The sequence below is a fragment of the Durio zibethinus genome, chromosome 19, assembly GCF_047325235.1.
Source record: "Durio zibethinus cultivar Kanyao isolate XHJ-2024 chromosome 19, ASM4732523v1, whole genome shotgun sequence".
Classification (NCBI taxonomy): Eukaryota; Viridiplantae; Streptophyta; class Magnoliopsida; order Malvales; family Malvaceae; genus Durio; species Durio zibethinus.
The window spans coordinates 1793255-1814837 of NC_143180.1; the positions used below are offsets into that span (position 1 = coordinate 1793255).

Here is a 21583-nt window from a genome sequence, read left to right on the forward strand (position 1 = left end):
GTCAAGGATTTAACAGAACAAAATTTGCTGGATGGAGCAGGTGGTATTGCAAATTCTGCCAAAAACTTCTCTGTGCTCAGGCACAAGTCATAGTGATCGATGATGTTAGTAAAGTCCTATTGAAATTGATTTGAATAATGCTTAAGAAAGGTTGAAAAGCTATGCAAAGATAGAATGGTATCGTTTCAACTTTCATAAGGGAAATAAATGCATCCTTGTTATAGTATATAGATTAGCAACTAGCTTTTGAAAATTAATCAGGAGATCATATTAAATAGTTTAATGTATTACAGTTAGAGTTGGCAAAATTGACCCAAACTCGAAAAATATCTGCTAAAGTCCAAATGATTCCACTTTAAGTAATATGATTCAAACCCATTCCGACCCATCAAATTGCTACTTGACAACAATATATAAAGATGCAGACATGCTAAAACTTGAAGCAATTTCTGAAAATATTAATCAAACAAAGTGAATATATATTGTTGGCGTGGGGGAATTTGGGGTCCCTTCTCTTCCCCAGAATCAATTACAAGAAAGAATAACAAAGCAATAAGGAACCAAGCACTCTCTCTCTCTCTCTCTCTCTCTCTCTCTCTCTCTCTCTCTCTCTCTCTCTCTCTCTCTCTCTCTGGTTACATATTTCTTATTTATTAACTCAAATTTTAATTGAAAATCAATTTAAATTTCAGTGAAATTTTATTAATTAAAAAATTATTTGATAATCAAGTTTATTTAAGAATAAATATTTTTATAGTTAAAGTTCTTAATATATAGGATTTTTAATAATCAAGTAATATAATTTTATAAATATAAAGTAAGTATTAACTTTTAGAATTATAAAAGAAAGTGATGAGATCTCAATATGAGAGACAGATTTATAAGAATGTAAAAAAGAGTTTGTTCTAAAAAATACCGGTTGCATGGGATAAAAAATATTCCAAGTTATACACTAGGAAACATGAAAAATATGATTATTTCAGAGGTTTAATATTAGTATTTATTTATGGTGTTCTGTACTCTTTGTAATTTTTATGTTTATAATAAATTTTTTTTCTCATCCATGAATGTAAGTAATTAAACCGAATCATGTCAAATATTACCTCTTGCATATAATTTATTTGGAGTTGATCTCATTGTAAAATTTATTTTTGCTTAAAAAATCTCAACAAGTGATATTAGAGCCAAGTTACTAATATCCCCTCGTGAGTCGAATATAAAAACTTTCTCCTACGACCCAATATGTGAAAGGGGAGATTGTTGTGGTTATTTCACATCGATTATGAAAAGAGATTTATTGTTATAAATTGTGTCCATGAGATCAGAGATATACAAGAAAAGATGTGTTGCAACGAATCGTTAGTTGTAGGTATAGCCAACAGGATGAAGTTGATTTGGCTACACGTGAATATTGACTATTTTGTATGAATCAAATGGAGACAACATTGATTCAGCCATGTGTAATTGGATTTATTTTAAGGTTAATGTTGTAATAAAATTTTTGTTAAGGTGAAAATTTGTTAGATATTAACTCAAATTTTAATTGAAAATCGGTTTAAATTCTACAAAAATTTTATTAGTTAAAAAATTACTTAATAATCAAGTTTATTTAAGGATAAATATTTTTAATAGTTAAGAGTTCCTAGTAAATAGGTATTCTTGCTAATCATGTAATAAAACTTTATAAATATAGAATGAGTATTAACTTTTAAAATTATAAGAGAGATATGAGATCCCTATATGAGATAAGTTTATAATAATGTAAAAAAAAGTTTATTTAGAAAAACACTATTTGCATGAGTTAAAAGATACTACATAGGTTATGCATTAAGGAACATGAAATTTATGATTATTTCATATGTTTGAGATTAGTGTTAATTTATAGTGTTTTATATTATTTATAATTTTTTTTTTCATTCATAAATATAAACAATTAAATTGAATCATATTTAATATTATTTTTTATGTATAATTTATTTCATATTAATCTCGTTATAAAATTTGTTACAGCTTAAAAAATTATAAACCCTTACCACTAATAGAGGGGGTACATCCAAGGCTCCACCAACAATGGTTGTCCGAGCCCTGCAGTGATTGAATTTTGATAAGGAAAAAGCCATCATGATTTCTCTGTCTGGTTTGATAATTTATGTACCTTTTATTTTTTATTTTCTTAATATCTTTTTATAAATCTGACCAGGAAAATTCTTAGTCAACTCTAATGTAGTAGTGCTCATCTCTTAACTACATTAAACCACTTTTGTCTGTTGCAGAAAACTTTCAGTTCCATATGTTTGCCACACTTCTTACAGTGCTGCAATTGCATTTTTCTTTTTTTTTTTATTTTTTTTTATAGATTTTCCTAAAGCTACATGAAATACTATTATTTCGGTTTCTAAGATAATACAAAGTTATGTTATTCTGATTCTTAATTTTTTTTTTTAAATATCTGTATCCAACAAATGCAAACATAAATATATAAAAATTAGACCTACCAAATATATGGAAATTTTTTTAAAAATTTAAATATATATATGGGATATATACACGTATTTGACACTCATTCGAATCTGAATAACAAATTAAGCTGTAAAATTAATGCAGTCTGTATCATATGTACATACTCTAAAATTATCAACCACTGGTCAGCAGTTGGTATAAGCAAAAGCTGATGCCTTCCATAAACAAGTTTTACAAATTCAAATTTTCAATCTTCTGAATCTGCAAATTCCCTTCCAGATTTCAGAAACAACTATGGTTTGGTTAAGCATTATCATATCATCATGATGAAAACATTGAAACTTTTTTCTTTACAGGTGGCATGAACTAGTTGTTATCAAGCATACAAGTTCAACTTCAATTTGAATCTGAACAAACCAAAAAAGTCACACCAAGATTCATGAATCAGATTATTAATTGCTGCATTTAAAAACCCTTTAAATGATGTGGCTGCAATGGCTATATATCACTAAAAACCAACTAGCTAATAAAAAAGTAATGCTAAAGGACCTGAATTTACAGAAACCTGAAGGCAAAACCTGAAGAATTAAGTATTATTATTATTATCATCCATAGTTTAAACGTTTTTCAATTAGTTTTAGTGTTCATTTGAATAGGTAATGAGATTAGTTTGAATGAGATTAAAAATAATAGTAAATATAAAATTAATTATTATAATGATAAGATTAAAATTAATAATAAAAAATATATTTAAATGAAAAAACAATAATTACGGTAAAAAAAAAATTTCACTGGTGCCATAAGGTCCGATAACGATTGGCACCTCTAGCACGATCAGAAAAACTTCAATCACACCGAAGCATGAGATCTGAACATACTCCAATGACAGATGAAGCTTCAAATGGTGCAGCACCATTGATAATCGGTGATCCAAATTGAGTCTTAGAAGCGTTTAGACTTATTACTCATGCAGCTACTCTCTTAGCATCTAATAATTTTAAATTTTAAATTTTAATACTTATAATCTTTCTTTTGATCTCATATTACTATTTTCTTTCTAAAAAAAAAAAAACCTCCAAAGCTTAATTCAATTACAAGAAAGAATAATAAAGCAATGACAACCAAGCACTATCACTTCTAGGATTAGGTCTGAGAAAAGTTTGAGAATAGCCTGATTGAATTATAAAAAAAGAAAAAAGGCCAAAAAACATAGTTTCCAAAAACAATAGTTTTTTCTTCTCAGCCTAGCTATATAGGCTAAAAGATGTTAAGATTCCACTCTAATCTGTCAAGCATGGATAACCCACCTTCAACTTGCAATTATGCAAATGGGTGGGGATTTGTACTTGGTGCAAAGCCCATGATGGTTGTCAAAACAACAAAAACATACGATTAATCCTGAAGGAAAGACAAGACACCTAGAGAAAGAAGGGGGTGAATGATGGAAAATTCCAAAGGAGTGAAACCCTAGGAAAAGACATTGCTTTTATTTTGGGGGGAAATATGCATTGGACACCAATATTTGTTGGTGGTGGAGCATAAAATAAAGTTGGGATTAGGATTTGTTGTACAAAATGGGACCCCTATATAGTAAAGTCAAGCTTAGCTCCACTCAATTTCTGAATAGAATTTTTGCTGTTTGATTATGGTGCATGCATATATAATATCAGATGACTTCGTCGAAGGAATTGCCGTTGTTGTCATCCTATCACACTATTTATGCAGGAATGAAACTACATATTGTCATGTGGCAAGTCTTGTCATTTTGAATGTGATAACGATGAAATGGAATACTGCTAAACAATCACATTTTTATTTCTACATGTCTGCTATAATATGATTTGTGTTTGATATGAAGGGTTGATGGTGAAAGAATAGTTTGTATACTTAATGATTAAGTTCCATACATGTGAAACACGTATCAAACAAGAACAGAATAGTGAAACATGTGTGGAATGGACAAGTTGATATCTCCATTCACCTCCAACATATTCTTTCTTATAGAAAAAGTTTTGATCTTATCTAATTCTGTAGAAGTAAAATACAAGTTTCTGTTTTGAATTCATATATCTATGTTTTTGAATAAAAAGTAGAGATATTTTTATCAGAATATACATTTTTTATTTTAAAGAAAAGAGGATTCGAGCTTTATTTTTCGAGCAACTGATTAAATTTCGATCATTAAACCAAATGCTCAAATGTTTATAATGAAATATTAGTTACAAGAAAAGTTCGACCTTTAATAACTAGAAACTTTTCTTTCCTTCATTCATGAATCAACTTTTGATGGAATTCACTGCAACTTTCTGTAGAGGAACTGAACTCAGCCCAAACCTTCATAGCTCAATGGTCAAAACTGAAAGAGGCTGTAACACAGAAAGAAGTCTTAGCCTAAGCTGATCAGACGAAACATGGTCCTCACTACTCTGTTTTGAATCCAGACCCAGTCCAAGAAAAGAAACCCCAATCTTCAACTGTATCATGGACCTGACAGAAAATCATTTGGACTGTGCACCCTGGGCTCAACCAATCCAGTGCTTCACTTCAAATTAAACCCAAAGCATTTGGACATTTTCAAGGTTTTTGGCCATTGAGTTGATAAACATGTTCTTTTATGTTTTTGTTTGAGAAGGATTTAGATTCTTGTCGAACTGGAACTGTTGTTTGAAAGATTATAGTACCGAAAAATATCGTAAAAAGTAGGGATAAAATGGATAAGGCAAAGCATTTTCTATCATAGTATTCAGAGTTTTATATTATATTCTTTTGTATTCATATCTAACAAATATTTTAAATTTATTATCATCTCTATTTTCGTAAATATTTAATAAGCATGAAAATCATAAGTTTTAAAAGAAGAAAAAACTAAATTTTATTTTTTTATTTTTATCTTCTATGTTTAGGTAATTTTTTATAAACATATATTAATATTTTTTAATAAAAATATATTAATTTTAATTAATCTAAAATGTTAATTTATATTATTTAATAAAAAATTTATTTACTAAATATATATAAACATATTTGTAAGTACGAATATGAATACAAGACGTATCAATTCTCGTACCCAATAAAAATTTAAAATCATACCCATTCACAACCCATATCAACAATATAATACCTATCCCTTTGTCTATTCAAATAAAAAGTTAAGTTTATCATTGAGTATGGATAAAGTTGAGATCCTTAATAAGAAGCCATTTATGTTACATCCCAATCATCACATCTAACTTAGCTTCTCTCAAACATATATGATTATGATTGGACAAAGTTTTGATTTTATTTTGGGCTTTTAAAAGTTTGAAATCAGGACATTCAACCACAGGATTAATGAAAGAGCTCAGGACAGTTGGCTCCAAAACATGCACACAAGTCATTTGAATGCAATCACACCTAATTAATCACACATTCCTCCTATTAATATCAAAAAGTTTATAAGAAGGAAAACAACCAAGGGAAACCAGAAAAGCAGAGAGTAAAGAGAAGCATGGCAAGGAAAGAATGGATAGCATAACCAGTCTCAGAGTAGTTTATATAGTAGCAAAATTTGCAGGCAATGGCAAACAAGCTGGAATAATAAAGTCAACATCTCTGGTCTCTCGGCACCACTAATAGTTCCTTCCTGTTGCACCTATTGTGATCTGGAATCAATCAAAGATTTTAAGTTTTTAACACACATGCAACATGATGCCAACCTTACCTATGTCAGAGATAGGGTATTGGAGTTTCTAAAGGACAAGAGGACACCATAGACAAACATCTTCCCAAACACGAGCACATGTCACCTACTTGGATAAAAGAGCATGTTATGCAACACGTACACATGTTAACTACTAGAATAAAAACTTATACATGGAGCCGAATGACAGGTTGCCTCTTTTGTCTTGCATTCATTGTAATCAAGAATCATGCAAAGATTTCAACACACATGTAACAGCATGCCTACCTTAATATCCTGGATTTAAACTAGAACGGCTCTTGTAAGTTCCAATGGGAAACAGGACACCATAGATAAACATCTTCCCTAATGCGAGCACTCGTTAAATACTTGGATAGAAGAGCATAAGGAATGTGACAGAAATACATGTTAACTACTCAGATAAAAGAACTTGTATATGGAGCCAATTAACAGTTTACCTTTCTCCGGATTTGGCTTTAAATACCGCACAGCACACACGAGGCTAAATAATGTTTTATAATACACAAACAAGGGGGCCGGTAAGAGCTCACAGCAAAGCATCTATAGCAGCCAAAGAAGAAAAAAAAAAAAAAAAACCTTCCCAAAGCGTTCCAAGTATCATTCACACCAGCAGTTCTATTAACTAAGAAGAAGTATAACCTGGAAGAACTAAAGTTATAACTTCCAAAAAATAAAGCGTCTGCAAATATGACTCCCACTTTCAAACACCCATGTAACATAAATTGATAAATATAGTTTGGTCCTTGACCTAATCCCCCTAACCATACCCTTCTTTGTCATCAAAAACATTACTTACTTACCCTAACAAGGTCCGGCGAGCAATAATTTGGTTAATAATTCAGCTCAATAACCCCATTAAACCTCCAATAAAAGTCATCAACATAATCTTAAAAAAGCAAGCATACCAAAAAATCACATCAAAACAGTATTATTCTACCATAATCTTACAATTCCATCTAGTTTAACATAAACAGATAAAAGCCTTTCAAGCATCATCCAGCAAGACTCAATAATGAAGGCATTTCTGTATTAATCCTAATGTTCAAGTTCAATCACCTACCATCATATTCAGCAAATCATAAAAAAATTCTACAATTAACTTGCGAAATGAGAAAGATTCAACATAAAACTAACAACAAAAGTTAAACTTCAAATTAAACATTAACAATTTATTCTCGTAGCACATAGTAATGAACATCAAAAGAGTCATTCTGAAGCTCACTCTTTCTCTGATCATTTTAATCCGCAACCATTAAAAACACAAACCGATTATCAGATCACAAATTATTTACATAAATATTTATAATATACCCCATGATGACCATCATCGATGCATTAAAACACCAATCAATAATCGGGACGATGATAATCACTATAATCGTCCCTTTCCCTTGATGCCACGTCATGCTCTACCCTTTCACCAATCTTTTCTTCTTCGTACTTCAATCCTTCTTCTAAGGCCAGTCCACCCAAAGCCCCCGCGACGGCTCCAACAGCTAATCCGGTCCCCAGCCCCAATTTGGGACCTCCTCGAGGCTTCTGATCGTATGGCGAGTAATCTACTGGCGCCGATGGGGTGCCGTAGCTGGAACTGCGTTCGAAGAAGGGACGTGGAGGCATAGGCGGTGGCGGAGAGGAATAGTAGTGGCTAGAGTAATAGGGAGGGTAAGCGTCGGGGATGGAGGAGTACGGTGATGGTGGAGGAGGAGAGACAGAGGGTGGAGGAGGTGGCGGAGGGAGAGAAACATAGGGCGAAACAGAGTATCTCGGTGGAGGAGGGGTATTTGTGTAATAATAGCTAGGAGGAGGGGCAAAATGGTAATCATGAGGTGGAGGAAGGGGACGTTCGCGGATTCCTAGCTTCACGCGAATCTTACCTTGGGGACGACCGGAGGGTCGGAGGAGAGAAAAAGTTCGGATCTTGGAACTATCATCCGGGTCGGGTAATTCTTTAAGTTCAACCCGGAGGGTTGCCACTAAAGGCTTCGGAGTTTCCGAGGGTTTGGAGTGGAAGATCTCGAGGGTTAAAACGGCGTCGTGGAGAGGGGCGGGGAGGTGAAGGGTGAAACGCTCGTTCCAGACCGGTCTTGTTGAACCGGAATCGTCTGAGCGAGTTGAGAGACGTCGGTCTGGATCGACCCAAAAGACAGCGTAGGGTTTGAGATCGCCGTTTCGCCAATTGACGTTTTTTAGATGCTTGGCTGACACGATCGTGAGGTCAAGGTCGAGTAGTCTTGGTGGCGGTGGTCGAGAGGAAGTGGCCATGGCGGTGGCTGTGGCAGCAGTTTTTGGTAGATGATGATGCTAACTAAACCGGATAAAGAGTTGCGTCGATTGTTGGACTTTTTAGAGTGGGGGAGATAATTCGCTTGAGAAGGGGTGAAAATAGAGATAGTAATGAAATGACAGTTTTAACCTTGGTGATTGTGGAGTTTCGACGAGTTTCTATGGGGATTTTTGGGTATTGCAATCCAAAGTCACTCACTCTTTATGGCTTTTTTTTTTTTTTTTGTCTCACGAAGGAAAAAAAATTGCTACTTTTAATTAGACTCTCAAAAATTATTTTCTCTCCACATTTATTTTTTATTCAAAAATTATATTAAAAATTTTATATTTTATTTCGATTTTAAAATTTTTGGATATGCATGTCGATCAATTTTATAACTTATAGATATATTTAAAGACAATTATGAAAGTCTTTTAATAAATGATGAAAAGATTAAGAATTATATAGAGATTATTTTGATAATTTCTTTAATGATAAATTTAAGCATAATATAAATGAGTTTAACATATCTTTTAAACACATAAATTATGTATTTAAACATAATATTAAAATGTATGAAATTAAAGAGGCTTTTGAAAAAAATGAAAGTAAAAAAAATTATAGGACTAGATGAAATATCGATTGAAATTTGAAAATAGTTGGATGAAATAGAGATTGAATGGTTGATTGATTTTTTCAACAAGATTTAATGTACTCAAAAGATGCTCAAAGAATGGAGAAAAACATACTTTAATACCTTTATACAAAAATAAAAGTGAAATACAAAATTGATCTAACTATTGAGAAATAAAGCTTACGGGTAATACTAAGAAATTTTGGGAAAGAGTAATTAAATGTAAATTGCGGCATGAAGTTACAATTTTTGAAAATCAATTTGAGTTTATGCTAGGATGCTCCACAACAAAGACAATTCACCTATTAAGACTTTTGTTAAAGGATTTTTATGTCAAAAAAAAAAGATTTATATATAATATTTATTGATTTAGATAAAATATACAATAGAGTTTATCAATAGATGCTTTGGTAGGTCTTAATGAAGAAATAAGTTCTTTTAAAATATATTAACATAATTAAAGATATGTATAAAGAAGTTGTAACGAATATGAGAATGTTTGGTGACTTGACTAATAGCTTTCCTATTTTTTTAATATTACATCAAGGCTCAACACTAAATCTTTTTTTTTTTTGCATTAGTTATGGACGAGTTCATTAGACATATCGAAAACAATGTGCCATGAGTATGTTATTTATCGAAGATATAGTCTTAATTGCTTAAACTAGTGATGATCTTAATGCAAAATTAAAATTATGGAGGTATACGTTGGAGTTTCAAAGCTTTAAATTTAATAAATCTAAAATTAATATATAAAATGTAAGTTTAGAAATCATAGAAAAGTGAGTTTTAATGTGATTAAGTTGGATAATGAGGTGGTACCAAAGTGAAGTTATTTTTTATATTTATGGACCAATTATTTAGAGCGATATTGAGATAAAAAATGATGTAAATCATATAATTCAAACAAGATGGGTGAGGTGACACAGTGTGTTAGGTGTGTTATGTGATCTTAACATGCCTTTAAAGTTAAAAGTTGTATAAAACAACTATAAAGCTTACATTATTATATGTTATTAAGTATTACGTTATTAATAACGAACATAAGAAGAAAATTAGTGTAGCTAAGATGAGAATATTTAGATGGATGTGTGGTAAAATTAAAAGGAACAAAATTAGAAACACAAAAATTCAAGAAAAATTAGAAATAGTTCGAATTGAAGAAAATATGAGAGAAAGCTATTTGAAATGGTTGGATATGTGAAATGTATGCCTATCTATGTTTGTGCACCAATTATGAGAAATAAGTTTTTAGATTTTGAAAAGACAAAAACTTTTAAAGATAGATCACGAAAAACGTGGATACAAATAATAAGAAATATAACACGAAGATTAAAGAAGTAAATGAAATTGTTGTTTTTTATTTAAACGAATGACACAAAAAGATTCAAAATTATGATTTAATATAATTCTTTTTTTGACATTTCAAGCAATTAATTCTAGAGTTTGGGATGTAAAATTTAGTTTATTATTATTATTATTATTATTATTATTATTATTATATCGGACATGTATATTCAATAAGTTTTATATCGAAATGAAAATTTGATAAGTTACATAAGTTGTCGAATTTTCATATCCGATAAGTTACATTTAAAGTTTAGGAAAAAAACTCATATCCTAAAGAATTTGCTCAACGTGTCAAAGAAAAAACACTATTTATTTCAAATAATTTATAAGTTCATTTATAAATTAATATAAAAAATTATATATGTGGCTCTTTAGATTTTTTTTTATCTAAACGATTTGAGACAAAAACTTTAAAACTATTCAAATATACAAAACGAGGAGCTTTTAAAAATTTTTAGATTTACAAATTTGAAAACTTTTAAAAGCTTTCGTATTTAAAATTTTGAAAACTTAAAAGTGAAAAAGAGTTTTAGAAAGAGTAATTAAGTAATTTCACTTAAAAATATTTTTGAAAAAAAAGTGTAAAGAGATAAAAAAATTAGGCTTAGAAGCACAAAAAAAATTCTTTTCTTTTTCTCCAATTAAGGGAAAAAAAAGTACCCATGATATAAACCTTGCTTAATTTTGTTGCTTGATATAATAGATAAGATAGTTTAGGTATGATAATTTGATATAATAGATAAGATAATTATAAATTAGAAGCACCCAACAAATTTATTTTTCTTTTCCAATTAAGGAAAAAATGGTATCCAACATATAAACCTTGCTCAAATTTGTTGTTTGATATAATAGATAAAATAATTTAGATACATTAATTAATTATAATTAAAGTAAGCTTAACTCACAAAATTTTGGATACCAGACTTACTTTAATTAGCATAATTGACATTCAATAAAGAAAATCATTCAAAAATTTTAAATTTCATTAACTAAGTCACGAGGTTTATGCATTTAATTTAGAATATAAAATCAAATTTTTGTTATAAAAAATCCTCTAATAGCATAAAAAATAATAATAATCCACTAATCATATGGTCAAATTATATTTTTAATAAAATCTAAACGAAAGTTTTAAAATTTCAAAATAAATATTTAATTTAAAATTAAAATTTATCCATCAATAATTTAAAAAATTAAAAAATTATTATTTTTACTCATAATTACTACAAACTAAAATTGAATTTTTTATCTCAAAAAATGATTTTTTTTCTATTATGCCATCTTTTACAAAAACTTTCATCTTGATGAAATTAGAGTTGGATAAAAAATAATCCTTCTTTTGCTAATAATTATTTATTATTTTATTTCAGTTGGGTACTATTATTATTTTATTACTCTACAACTAAAATATAAGTAATTATTTTACTCACAACGGTATGAACTATAAAGTGAATTTAATTTCCTTTCTAATGATTGGCAAAACTCTTTGTATCATTTCACTAACTTCTCATCATCAAGTGCTGATGAAATTGGAATTAGTCTCGAATTTTATATAAAACCATCGAAATATTTTATTAATCAAGTTTAATTTCGATTTAAATTTAATTATTTTGAGAAAATATCTATAAATATTTTATGAACTAGAAATTTTGTTTGACTTTGAATAATCCACCAAACACATGACCAACATGAATTAGTGAAATATTACATAATTAAATCTAACAATTATATTGATAAAATGATGAATTATTAATTTTAGTAATCAAAGTTTGATTATTTATAATCTTAAATATAAAAAAAATTAACAATTATGTTTTTTAATAAAAAAATCAATGCAACAGGTGAAAGATCATATTTGATAGTTAAGGGTTGAATTGAAATTTTAAAGTAAAAAACACTTTTTTATATCAAAATGTAATTTTTTTTAAAAAATGATAAAATAGTGAAGACAAACTTTTGAATCTTTAAAGGGATTGGAAAAATAACTTCCCTAATAACTTATCTCATGTAAGAAATCCTCTTTTATAAATATGTTTTGCTACAAATTCTTCTTTCTTTTAGTATTTTTTTTTTCTCTTTAGTTATTAGGTTTCAAATTAAAAAAAAATTTTATATCATAATTTACAATGATACAAGTTAAATATATTTTACAGTTATCATAATATTATGAATCTTCTACATCAAAAAATCTTATAAAATTATCAAACAGATTATTGATCCACTTAAGAGAATAAAAATTACTGTATTAAGGTCTTACTAAAATAGATTATCATAATAAAAAGCTTGTTTTTATAAAAATCAAGTTATCAGTTTGATATTATGTCAAGAGGGCATCAAGTGTTAAACATCGGTTAAAATACTTTAATTATATGTTTAAACTATGAACTATTTATATTTAGTTTTACCTTAATGCAAGTTCAATAAATTTTACATCAATAATATTGATTCATTGCATCAATAATGGCTGGATTAACGCAACTTACTAGTTTTTTTTTCTTTTTTTTTAACTTTTATTTGTTATGTTAAAAAAACTTTTATAACTAATTTTGTTGTGAAAAAAGAAATAATAAAATTTCTTATAATATCACCTCTTAAATTATTGTAAATATTTTAATATGATACTTAAATTTAAAAACTTTTAATTAGGTACCTAAATTTTAATTTCGTATATTAAATTATATTAACCTTTTAATATTATTAGAATAATATCAACGTGAGACTTAAATATTGATATATATAATGCAATTATCATGTGATAATGAGGTAACTGTTATTTATTATTTTTAAAAAATAAATTTTTTTTATAATATTTATATTATATTTTTTTATTTTTTAAAAATGACGTAATAAATACATTTAAATCATATGACAACCATATATAATTCATATCAAAATTTAAATACTATATCTGTGTTATTTTAATAGTATTAAAGTTTAAAGTAATTTTATTAAGAAAAATATAGTTTAGATATCTTATTAAAATTTTTTTTATCTAAGTGTATACTAAAAAAAGTGCAAACAGTGCATTATCCCATTAAATTAAAATGTTAAAAATTATTTAATTTAATCTTCAGTATATATAACCAATTCTGCATCCATTTCTGCACACATTCGAAGAAGAGGAATATTAAGATATTATTATTATCGATGACGAACTCAAGGAAAGGATAGTTTCGGTAGTCTGGAGGACACACTGGTCAAATCGGCTACCTAACTCGCTTTTAATTTGTGTTGAATGACATAAAAATCAAAGGAAGAAAAATAAATCCTAGCAAGTGTATCTGATATAATCTATATACATATATAGGGGCACAATTCTTACCTTATTTCTTTTGTGTATTTAAAAAACAATTTAAAAAGGTTTTTTAAGTTAAAAATAATAGATATTTACATTTTAATTTTTATTTTATTAAATATGTAGTTATAATTATTGAGTAAAATATCATTTTAAAACATATTTTTTAATTCATGTCTCTTCTATTAAATTTCTAAATAAAATTGAATCAAACAAAATTATTTTTTTATATGCAACACTTTAATTTTACAAGTTTAAAAAAATCACTTTAGATAGTTTTTATAAACACTTATTTTTCTTTTAATAGTTGTAATATCTTTTATCATAATAGTAGGTTTTGTGAGTGAATATTTATAAAAAAATAATACAATATTATTCTTATCAAATTTATTTTTATAAAAATTGCTCTATCTTAAATAATTTTAATAGACATCAATGATGGGTAACATTTTTTAATCTTTTAAACTATTATTAAAATTTAAATTTGAAATTTTTAAATCTTTAATTTTGAAATTGTCTTGAAAGTAGTACACTTATACGAAATTAAAATTGTTTTATCCACTTCATGAAATATACTTTACGTTTATAACACTTTCATCAAGTTCATTTTCGTTTGCTTTCTTAAACGGAACAGCGACGACCACTATAAAAGGAAAGAAACTGGCAGTTGGAATTTTCGATAGCGAACGCCGTCTCCCTCCACAAAATGGCCCTTTTTAATCTGTTTTACACGCTTCTTCGCTACGGCCAAAGTCAGAGATAGCATTTACTGCTTCTCTCTCTTCTATCTCTCTAAAACGTTAGATCTGTTTTCTACGTAACCAAACACCGGATTTTCTCGAGAAAATATTAGTTTTTTATTTCTTAGGGATTGAAACGATGTCGGACGCTTTGATCAATGGGCTGGCAGGAGCCGGTGGAGGGATCATAGCTCAACTCATCACGTATCCTCTTCAAACTGTACGATTCTCTTTTCCTTTTCTTTTTTTTTTAATGTAAATTTTTTATTTGACAATAATTTTTTGTTTTTTTGCTTTGATCTACAGGTCAATACTCGTCAACAAACAGAGCGTGATCTCAAGAGAGAGAAACGGAAACTTGGAACGATTGAACAAATGTGCCAGGTTTCTTTTTTTCTTCTTTTTTTTTTCCTTTTTTTTCAAATTTTTTGTTAGATGACTTTTTTACGTCATAATTAACGGAATGTTCTGAACATTTAAACGGAATATGTTATTGGAGATTATTGTATGAGCGGTTCTAAGTTAGGTACTGTTTGGTTGTTGATTTTTCATCTAGTTTTGATACAAAAGCAAAAAGCAAGTAGTAAAAGTAGCAATTGAATGGAGATTTAGTAATTTTGTGTTTACGCTTGATTTGTTTGCTTATTTTGGTGAAATAGGTTGTAAAACAAGAAGGATGGGCGCGGTTGTACGGCGGCTTAACGCCTTCTTTGGTTGGTACATCTGCATCTCAGGTGACGAATTTTTTGATTTCTAGCACAATTTTTCTTGGTATTGTATTGCTTTAACTAGACTAATAGTAACGTCGCCAAGTGAAACAAATTAGAATAAATTTTCAATTAATAAAGCAGAGAAGTAAATTTTTTTTTGTTGTGTTGTTTGAGTACTGTTTGATTGCTTTGATTGGTTGCTGAGAGTGTGATGGGAGAAAAGAGAAGTGGATTTATGAACTTAAGAATCATTGAAATGCACCAAATTTGGTATGCTATGATTTAGTTTTACATTGAAACTGAGAAAAGTTAGTAGTTTGCCCCAGATCTTTAATTTTGTTAATATTAGTGAAAACTTGTATCCTGAATACCATATGCTATGTTTAAGCCAAACTAAAGCTAATTTTGAGATTTAGAATTCGAATGTTCTTATTGATGTTAAGGTTGCTCCTTTGTGATTGCAAGGTCATGGGTTCGAGTCTTTGTAACAGCCTGTCTGCATAAATGTAGAGGGAAGGCTACGTACTATGGACCTTCACCCCAACCCTCGCATAGTGAGGAGCCTTGTGCACCATGTGCGTGTTCTTATTGATGTTAAGATGCCATTGAGTTAAATGGCATTCCTGATCACTATCTTGCAACCTTTAAAGAATATTTTGCATGGAGCTATTTCTGTAGCTTAAATACATTCTTTATACATTGTTTAGCGAACTGGACTTTCTTACTGATCTATCTTTGGAGTGGATTGCATGCTTTTGTCTTGCATAAACTGTTTTTTTTATTTAAATGACTCTGTAAATTTGCAGTATTCTGTTTGTTTAGTTTTTTCTGGATTCATAAGTACTTACTATTTCTATGATACAGGGTGTTTACTATTATTTCTATCAAATATTCAGGAACAAAGTTGAAACTACAGCACTTGAACGCCATAAAAAAGGGATTGGAGATGGATCTGTTGGGATGCTTTCCTCACTTATTGTAGCTGCTTTAGCTGGGTAATCTCCTTTTTTATTTATTTTCAATGTTGCCTCAGATCTGATTGTCTGTGTCTGTTGTTATAAAATCTGTTTAAAAGCTCTGTTATAAAATGTAAATCTAGTGCGCCAGTTTCTTTCAACTAACATCCAAAATTGTGGTAGTAATTTTCTTTTCTCCATATATTTGTGAGCTAAATACATGCTTAATCATTTTGGTGTAGGTGCGTAAATGTGCTGTTGACAAACCCCATTTGGGTAGTTGTGACACGCATGCAGGTAAAAAGCAAAGACACATTTCAGAAAGCTTCTTATTTTCTGTAAAACATAGAAAGAATGAACTTTAATATATGCATTCTTTGCCAAGTTCACAAAGAAATTTATAGCCAAATATCCATTGCAATAAGCATGGTGCTTTGGGCTATGCCAATGGCCATAATTCTCCAATTATCCTATATTCCCAGGCCAGAAGTCTGCCTTGAGAAAATAGGGGCGACTAATATGTCCTCATGGGTGTAATTATGTGTTCTTGATCAGTATGTCTAACATTCATTAATGCGTAGAATATCCACATTTGTTTCAGATCATACATAAAGATTTGTACTTCTTTAAAGTTCTGAATTGTGCATTGCAATTTGAAAGGACCTGTTTTTTTTTCAGTTTGCATGTTTGTTCATATTTAAATTAAACAAATATTGTGCTGCAGACTCACACAAAAACCTCAAAGAAAGACCATCCTGATAGGTTGCCAACTACTGCTCCAGAGGAAAAAGTTCTTTCTGTCATTGAGCCTCTTCCTTATGGAACTAGCCATGCGGTACGCACTAGTTGCTTGGTCTATAGAGTCCTCTATTTAGTTCACTTATAAGATTGAAGCTTGTACAAGTTCTTTCTAATGGAATGGTTGACTAATGCAGTTTTAAACTCTATAATAGAAATACAGTGATTTGGATTCTTCAAAAGTTCGTTACATTATTCTGCTTTTGGAATACTTGCAGATTCAAGAAGTCTATGATGAAGCTGGATTTTGGGGCTTCTGGAAAGGTGTATTCCCAACATTGATCATGGTAAGTGAGAAGTGACCATTGCATCTTCTAAGGGTGTATCACTAATTGTTCCTGCTGTTCCTCGTAGGTGAGCAATCCTTCTATACAATTTATGCTATATGAAACGATGTTGAAGAATCTGAAGAAAAGACGATCTCGTAGTAAGAAGGGCAACAATGGAGTAACTGCTTTGGAGGTTGGCTCTGAGTTCATCTCCCTTTACTAATAATTATGTCATCTTCTTATGTCAGTTTTCCTTGCAAATGTCTGTTTCTTCTCTAGTTTTAATCTCTTAATGAGTTGTCTAATTATGCTAGATTTTTCTTCTTGGAGCTCTGGCAAAACTTGGAGCTACTGTTGTGACATATCCTCTTCTCGTTGTAAAGGTATGATTATATGACGTGTAGGCATGTGTCCATAGATAAAAACTTGTTTTGAACCATTCTGAATTTGTTGAAATTGGATAAACGAATTTTAAAAATTGCTATGTGAAAATCCTATCGCCTACCAAAATCATAACCATGAACCATTGGAATTAGTCATGATAAGTGATAAACTTTCAGTCTTATCCATTTTTTGTTGCTTTTACAGTCAAGACTTCAAGCAAAACAAGTTACAACTGGGGACAGAAGGCATCATTACAAAGGTTTGAATCATTATGATGAAGTTTACATGATATGGATGTTGAAGTTTATATGATGTGAATGTTTTAAATGAATCATTAATGAAATTGACAGGCAAATAACCGGTAGGGTTATTGCCTTGGGATTCTCATCATTTTAGAAGATCAAGGCTAAGTTTTAAAAGGGTTTTAACGAATTGAAACTCTCCTTGTTTATGTCTGGAGTTATTTTACTTTCCATTTCTTTAAACTTGGTATTAATCTGTTCTATTACCGTCATGTGCATCGATATAGGGACTGTGGATGCTATTCTAAAGATGATCCGCTATGAAGGCTTCTCCGGCTTTTACAAAGGCATGAACACGAAAATCGTGCAAAGTGTTCTCGCAGCTGCTGTTTTATTCATGGTTAAAGAGGAACTCGTCAAGGGTGTTCGATTGTTGCTTGTTAAGGATGGCATCAACACGGTGAAATCAAAGCCTCCTTGACTGTGAAGCTGTCTCACTATCTCCCCACTCCGCCTCCTACTCCATTTGTTTCGACACTAACAAGTTGTTGGTCAAAATATTCAAACTTGGATTATAGTAGTATTTATCAGGCCATGTACCTTGAAATTAAAAGGATACAAAAAGATTACTTGTTGAAAATAAAATCATTTACGGGTCCTATAAACAAGTTCAATTTATTCTCTGTTTGTCTTATTCTTCCAATTTTCTGTATAAAAACTTGGTGGTTTAAAAATCAGAATTTAAGTTTAATTGATTTATTTAAATTCAAGTTTTAACAAATTTTTTTTTTTTTTAATTTTCAGTGGATCAGCCCAACTCTATCTTTTGGTTTACTTGGAATTATTTGTAATATGTTCTCCCAATCTAAAATTTTCAATTTTTAAGATAAAAGTTTTATTGAACTTCAAAATAAAAAAATTAAAAAAAAAAAATGAAAACCATTGCCCGAGCATGAACGACGCCGTGTCGAAGGACCGAAAACCACTTATAAACCTTGACGTCGTGCAGCACCTTTCTTCCCTCTTCTGGTCTCAAAATATCGGCAGCGCCATTTCCACTGGAAAGCCCACCAAAAATGCAAGAGAAAAAGGCAGAAACGGGAAGCAAAAACGCAAAGAAGGCGAATCTCTTAGATCATCACTCCATCAAAAACATCCTCGACGAATCCGTCTCTGAGGTAAAAAAAAAAAGGAAAAAAAACCCTAGATTCATTAATCTTCGCGATTACAGCTCAAATTTTTAATAATTATTTCTCTTTTTTTTTTTTTTTTTTTTCAATTTTGGATTTTGAAATAGATTGTTACGAGTCGTGGATATATAGAAGATGTGAGGATGAGCAATGTCAGATTATTGCTTGGAACGATTATAATTGTAATCGCTCTTTTTGCTCAATTTTACAAAAAAAAGTTCCCTGAAAACCGTAATTTCCTCATCGGTTGCATCGTGTTATATCCTTTTTCTCATTATTTTTTTTAGAATTTGTGGTTTTGATTTATCGTAATTGCTAGATAAATTAGTTATTTAAGAATGTTTTGGATGAATTGGAATTGAATTGCTGTTTTTTAATCATTTTTAATTGAAATTTTGTTATGATAAACCAGAAAGAGTCTAATTTAGGCTCTGTTTGGTTGTTAATTTTGTTATTTAATGGAAAGAAATAGTAATATGAGAAATTATATTTATTGAACGCACAATTGATCCATTTGTAATTGAAATCAGCTATTTGTAAATAAAAAAAAAATAAACTTTTAATTTTAATTATGAAAAAGTATATTAGCTTTTGTAAACAAATTAACCTTTTTTTTTTTTTTTTACTTCTTCATGTAAAAAAGAGTAACCAAAGAACTAAATATATTTATTTTGGTCTCATACGGAAAATTTTGTTTGTGAAAGTGAATTCTGTTGAAATTCCCATTTATTTACTACTGTTTTTAGTGATTAAGAGCTTTGAGGAAGAAACTCTCACCCATGTCAGGGTTTTTTGTGTTAACTTGTGAATAGAGACCAAAATGATTACAATTGTTTTTTTTTTTTAGTTTCTTATGGTTAAAGATTTGGTCAGAGTTGTATTTACTACGAAGACAAGATGGTGTTCAATATTTCATCTCGGTTTCTTTTTTTCTTCCCTTGCTTTTCTTGGCAACCAAAGTATAGTCTTTTATGTCACTTTCATGTTAGTTTGATTCTTGACTCTGGCAAGTATGTAGTTTTCAATGGGTTACTGCAGCTAATCATCTACGCAAAGGAAAAGCATGCAATTCTATTTACTTATCCTCCCGCTGTAAGTTCCTTTGCTTTCTAATTGAACATTTCCTTATGTTTTATCTTGTGCTATGTGTTGATTTCTTTTTCCGTAAGCTGAGATTATCTTCATGTATGATTAGTTTGGACTTTGGTCTTCATGTGCTTAAGCCTGTGATCTTGAACTTTCCTCAGCATTTTCATGGTTACTGATTCTTGAGATTACCATCTAACTCTATTTTATCTTATTGGTATGATGATTTTGGCTTGAGTTTGACAGCTTTTAATTATAATTCATTGTCATCTAACACCGTGACCAAGTTTCTATTAGAAAGTCAAAAAGTATTTGCATCATAAATGAAATTGAATGAGAGCAATTTAATCTTTTGCAAGTGTTGCCTTTTTTCTAATCATTAGCTCAGTTCTGTGCTTTTCATTCTACTGCCACATGGCTTATAGGAGTTTTTTCCATCAAAAAAAAAAAAAGGAAGGACTTGTATGACTATCTACTTTTATTTTGTGTTTTTTTATAGTGAAACTGTTAAATTTCATCCTTAACATTTTGCAATGTTGCTTTTTTTAGTCCACCAATGCTTTATACTTATGATGTGGAATAAGGCCTAGCATCCCATTAGATATCTAAATTCTTGAATATTGCCCAAGGCAATTATATTTCTTGTACAAACTACATAAACAAACCCCTGTTATTGTCTAACCTCTATTGATCTTTCAAAAAGTTTATACAGTATGGGCATATGCTTTCTGTGTGCCTTTGGCTGAATGAACTTACCAAATTAAAAAGAGTAAAAGTAAATCCACTATAATTAATAGACCTAGTTTATGAGTTTCCTAAGATGCCCTTTGTTTGTGCTTGTGTACCAATCCCTGTGTGCGTTGTTTTCTACATCTAAGTACTGATTTCATGTTTGCAGGGATCTGTCACGAGCACTGGTTTGGTGGTCTCTTCAAAGTTTCCCAGATTCTCTGATCTTTATACACTTACTATAGCGAGTGCAGATCCCAAGTCAATATCTGCAGGTAAACCAGTAGAGTTTACCAAAAGTGTTACCCAATGGTATCTCCCTTTTCCTTTTCCCTTCTTTTGTTCCTTACTCTCCCACTTGCAGACCTGCAGTCCCTTTACATTTCTAACCATTTGAAAATATTTCAGGTTCACTAAGGATGGAATATTGGTGGAGGGTCTATTCTGGAAAGATGTTGAAGCACTAATAAATGATTATGCAGCAGAACCAAAGAAAAAGAAGTGATCTATAGAGAGTAAGGCTCACATTGATAGGCTTGCTGTTAGAAAGTGAATTCTGGCATGTTGTGACTTTGATATAGATGTTCACTAAAATTATTGTTTGTGTTGAAAATTTTGAGCTAAAAAGAAATTCGACTTTGCCTGAAGATTAGACTACAATTTACATTCAAAGACGAATTCCTGTTAATGAAAAAGATTTGTCATCTTTAGCTTTATTGAAACTTATATCTATCGCTTTGTTTTATTAAATATACTGATTATGATTCCTAGTAA

At 30.0% G+C, this 21583-nt stretch overlaps 3 protein-coding genes across 4 annotated transcripts; 2 read left to right on the plus strand and 1 right to left on the minus strand.

The window, feature by feature from the left end:
* Positions 1–7290: 7290 nt before the first annotated feature.
* On the minus strand, positions 7291–8529 carry LOC111310146 (uncharacterized). Its single transcript, XM_022909304.2, has one exon. It carries the CDS (start codon positions 8423–8425, stop codon positions 7508–7510), a length of 918 nt encoding a protein of 305 aa, XP_022765039.2. The 5' UTR covers positions 8426–8529; the 3' UTR covers positions 7291–7507.
* A 5854-nt stretch (positions 8530–14383) lies between these two features.
* LOC111310147 (peroxisomal nicotinamide adenine dinucleotide carrier-like) lies at positions 14384–18491 on the plus strand. Of its 2 annotated transcripts, XM_022909305.2 has the most exons (11): positions 14384–14665; positions 14752–14829; positions 15105–15179; positions 16020–16150; positions 16354–16408; positions 16836–16946; positions 17128–17196; positions 17264–17371; positions 17493–17561; positions 17767–17821; positions 18092–18491. In XM_022909305.2, exons 1-11 carry the CDS (start codon positions 14585–14587, stop codon positions 18283–18285), a joined length of 1026 nt encoding a protein of 341 aa, XP_022765040.2. In that variant the 5' UTR covers positions 14384–14584; the 3' UTR covers positions 18286–18491. The 2 variants fall into 2 exon arrangements, with proteins under 2 accessions (XP_022765040.2, XP_089604390.1); XM_089748264.1 differs by lacking the exons at positions 14384–14665; positions 14752–14829 and adding an exon at positions 15621–15730 and having other exon boundaries at positions 15131–15179.
* Positions 18492–18762: 271 nt separating this feature from the next.
* On the plus strand, positions 18763–21535 carry LOC111310148 (signal peptidase complex subunit 2-like). Its single transcript, XM_022909306.2, has 5 exons — positions 18763–18982; positions 19102–19253; positions 20005–20086; positions 20979–21121; positions 21218–21535. Exons 1-5 carry the CDS (start codon positions 18881–18883, stop codon positions 21312–21314), a joined length of 576 nt encoding a protein of 191 aa, XP_022765041.1. The 5' UTR covers positions 18763–18880; the 3' UTR covers positions 21315–21535.
* Positions 21536–21583: the final 48 nt, after the last annotated feature.

Coding starts and splice junctions, on each gene's coding strand:
- LOC111310148 (XM_022909306.2), top strand. CDS start 18,881: ATGCAAGAGAAAAAGGCAGAAACGGGAAGCAAAAACGCAAAGAAGGCG. Junction 19,254..20,004: donor CTCATCGGTTGCATCGTGTT/ATATCCTTTTTC, acceptor TGACTCTGGCAA/GTATGTAGTTTTCAATGGGT. Junction 21,122..21,217: donor ACCAAAAGTGTTACCCAATG/GTATCTCCCTTT, acceptor AAAATATTTCAG/GTTCACTAAGGATGGAATAT.
- LOC111310147 (XM_022909305.2), top strand. CDS start 14,585: ATGTCGGACGCTTTGATCAATGGGCTGGCAGGAGCCGGTGGAGGGATC. Junction 16,947..17,127: donor CTTATGGAACTAGCCATGCG/GTACGCACTAGT, acceptor GAATACTTGCAG/ATTCAAGAAGTCTATGATGA. Junction 17,372..17,492: donor ATGGAGTAACTGCTTTGGAG/GTTGGCTCTGAG, acceptor TAATTATGCTAG/ATTTTTCTTCTTGGAGCTCT.
- LOC111310146 (XM_022909304.2), bottom strand. CDS start 8,425: ATGGCCACTTCCTCTCGACCACCGCCACCAAGACTACTCGACCTTGAC.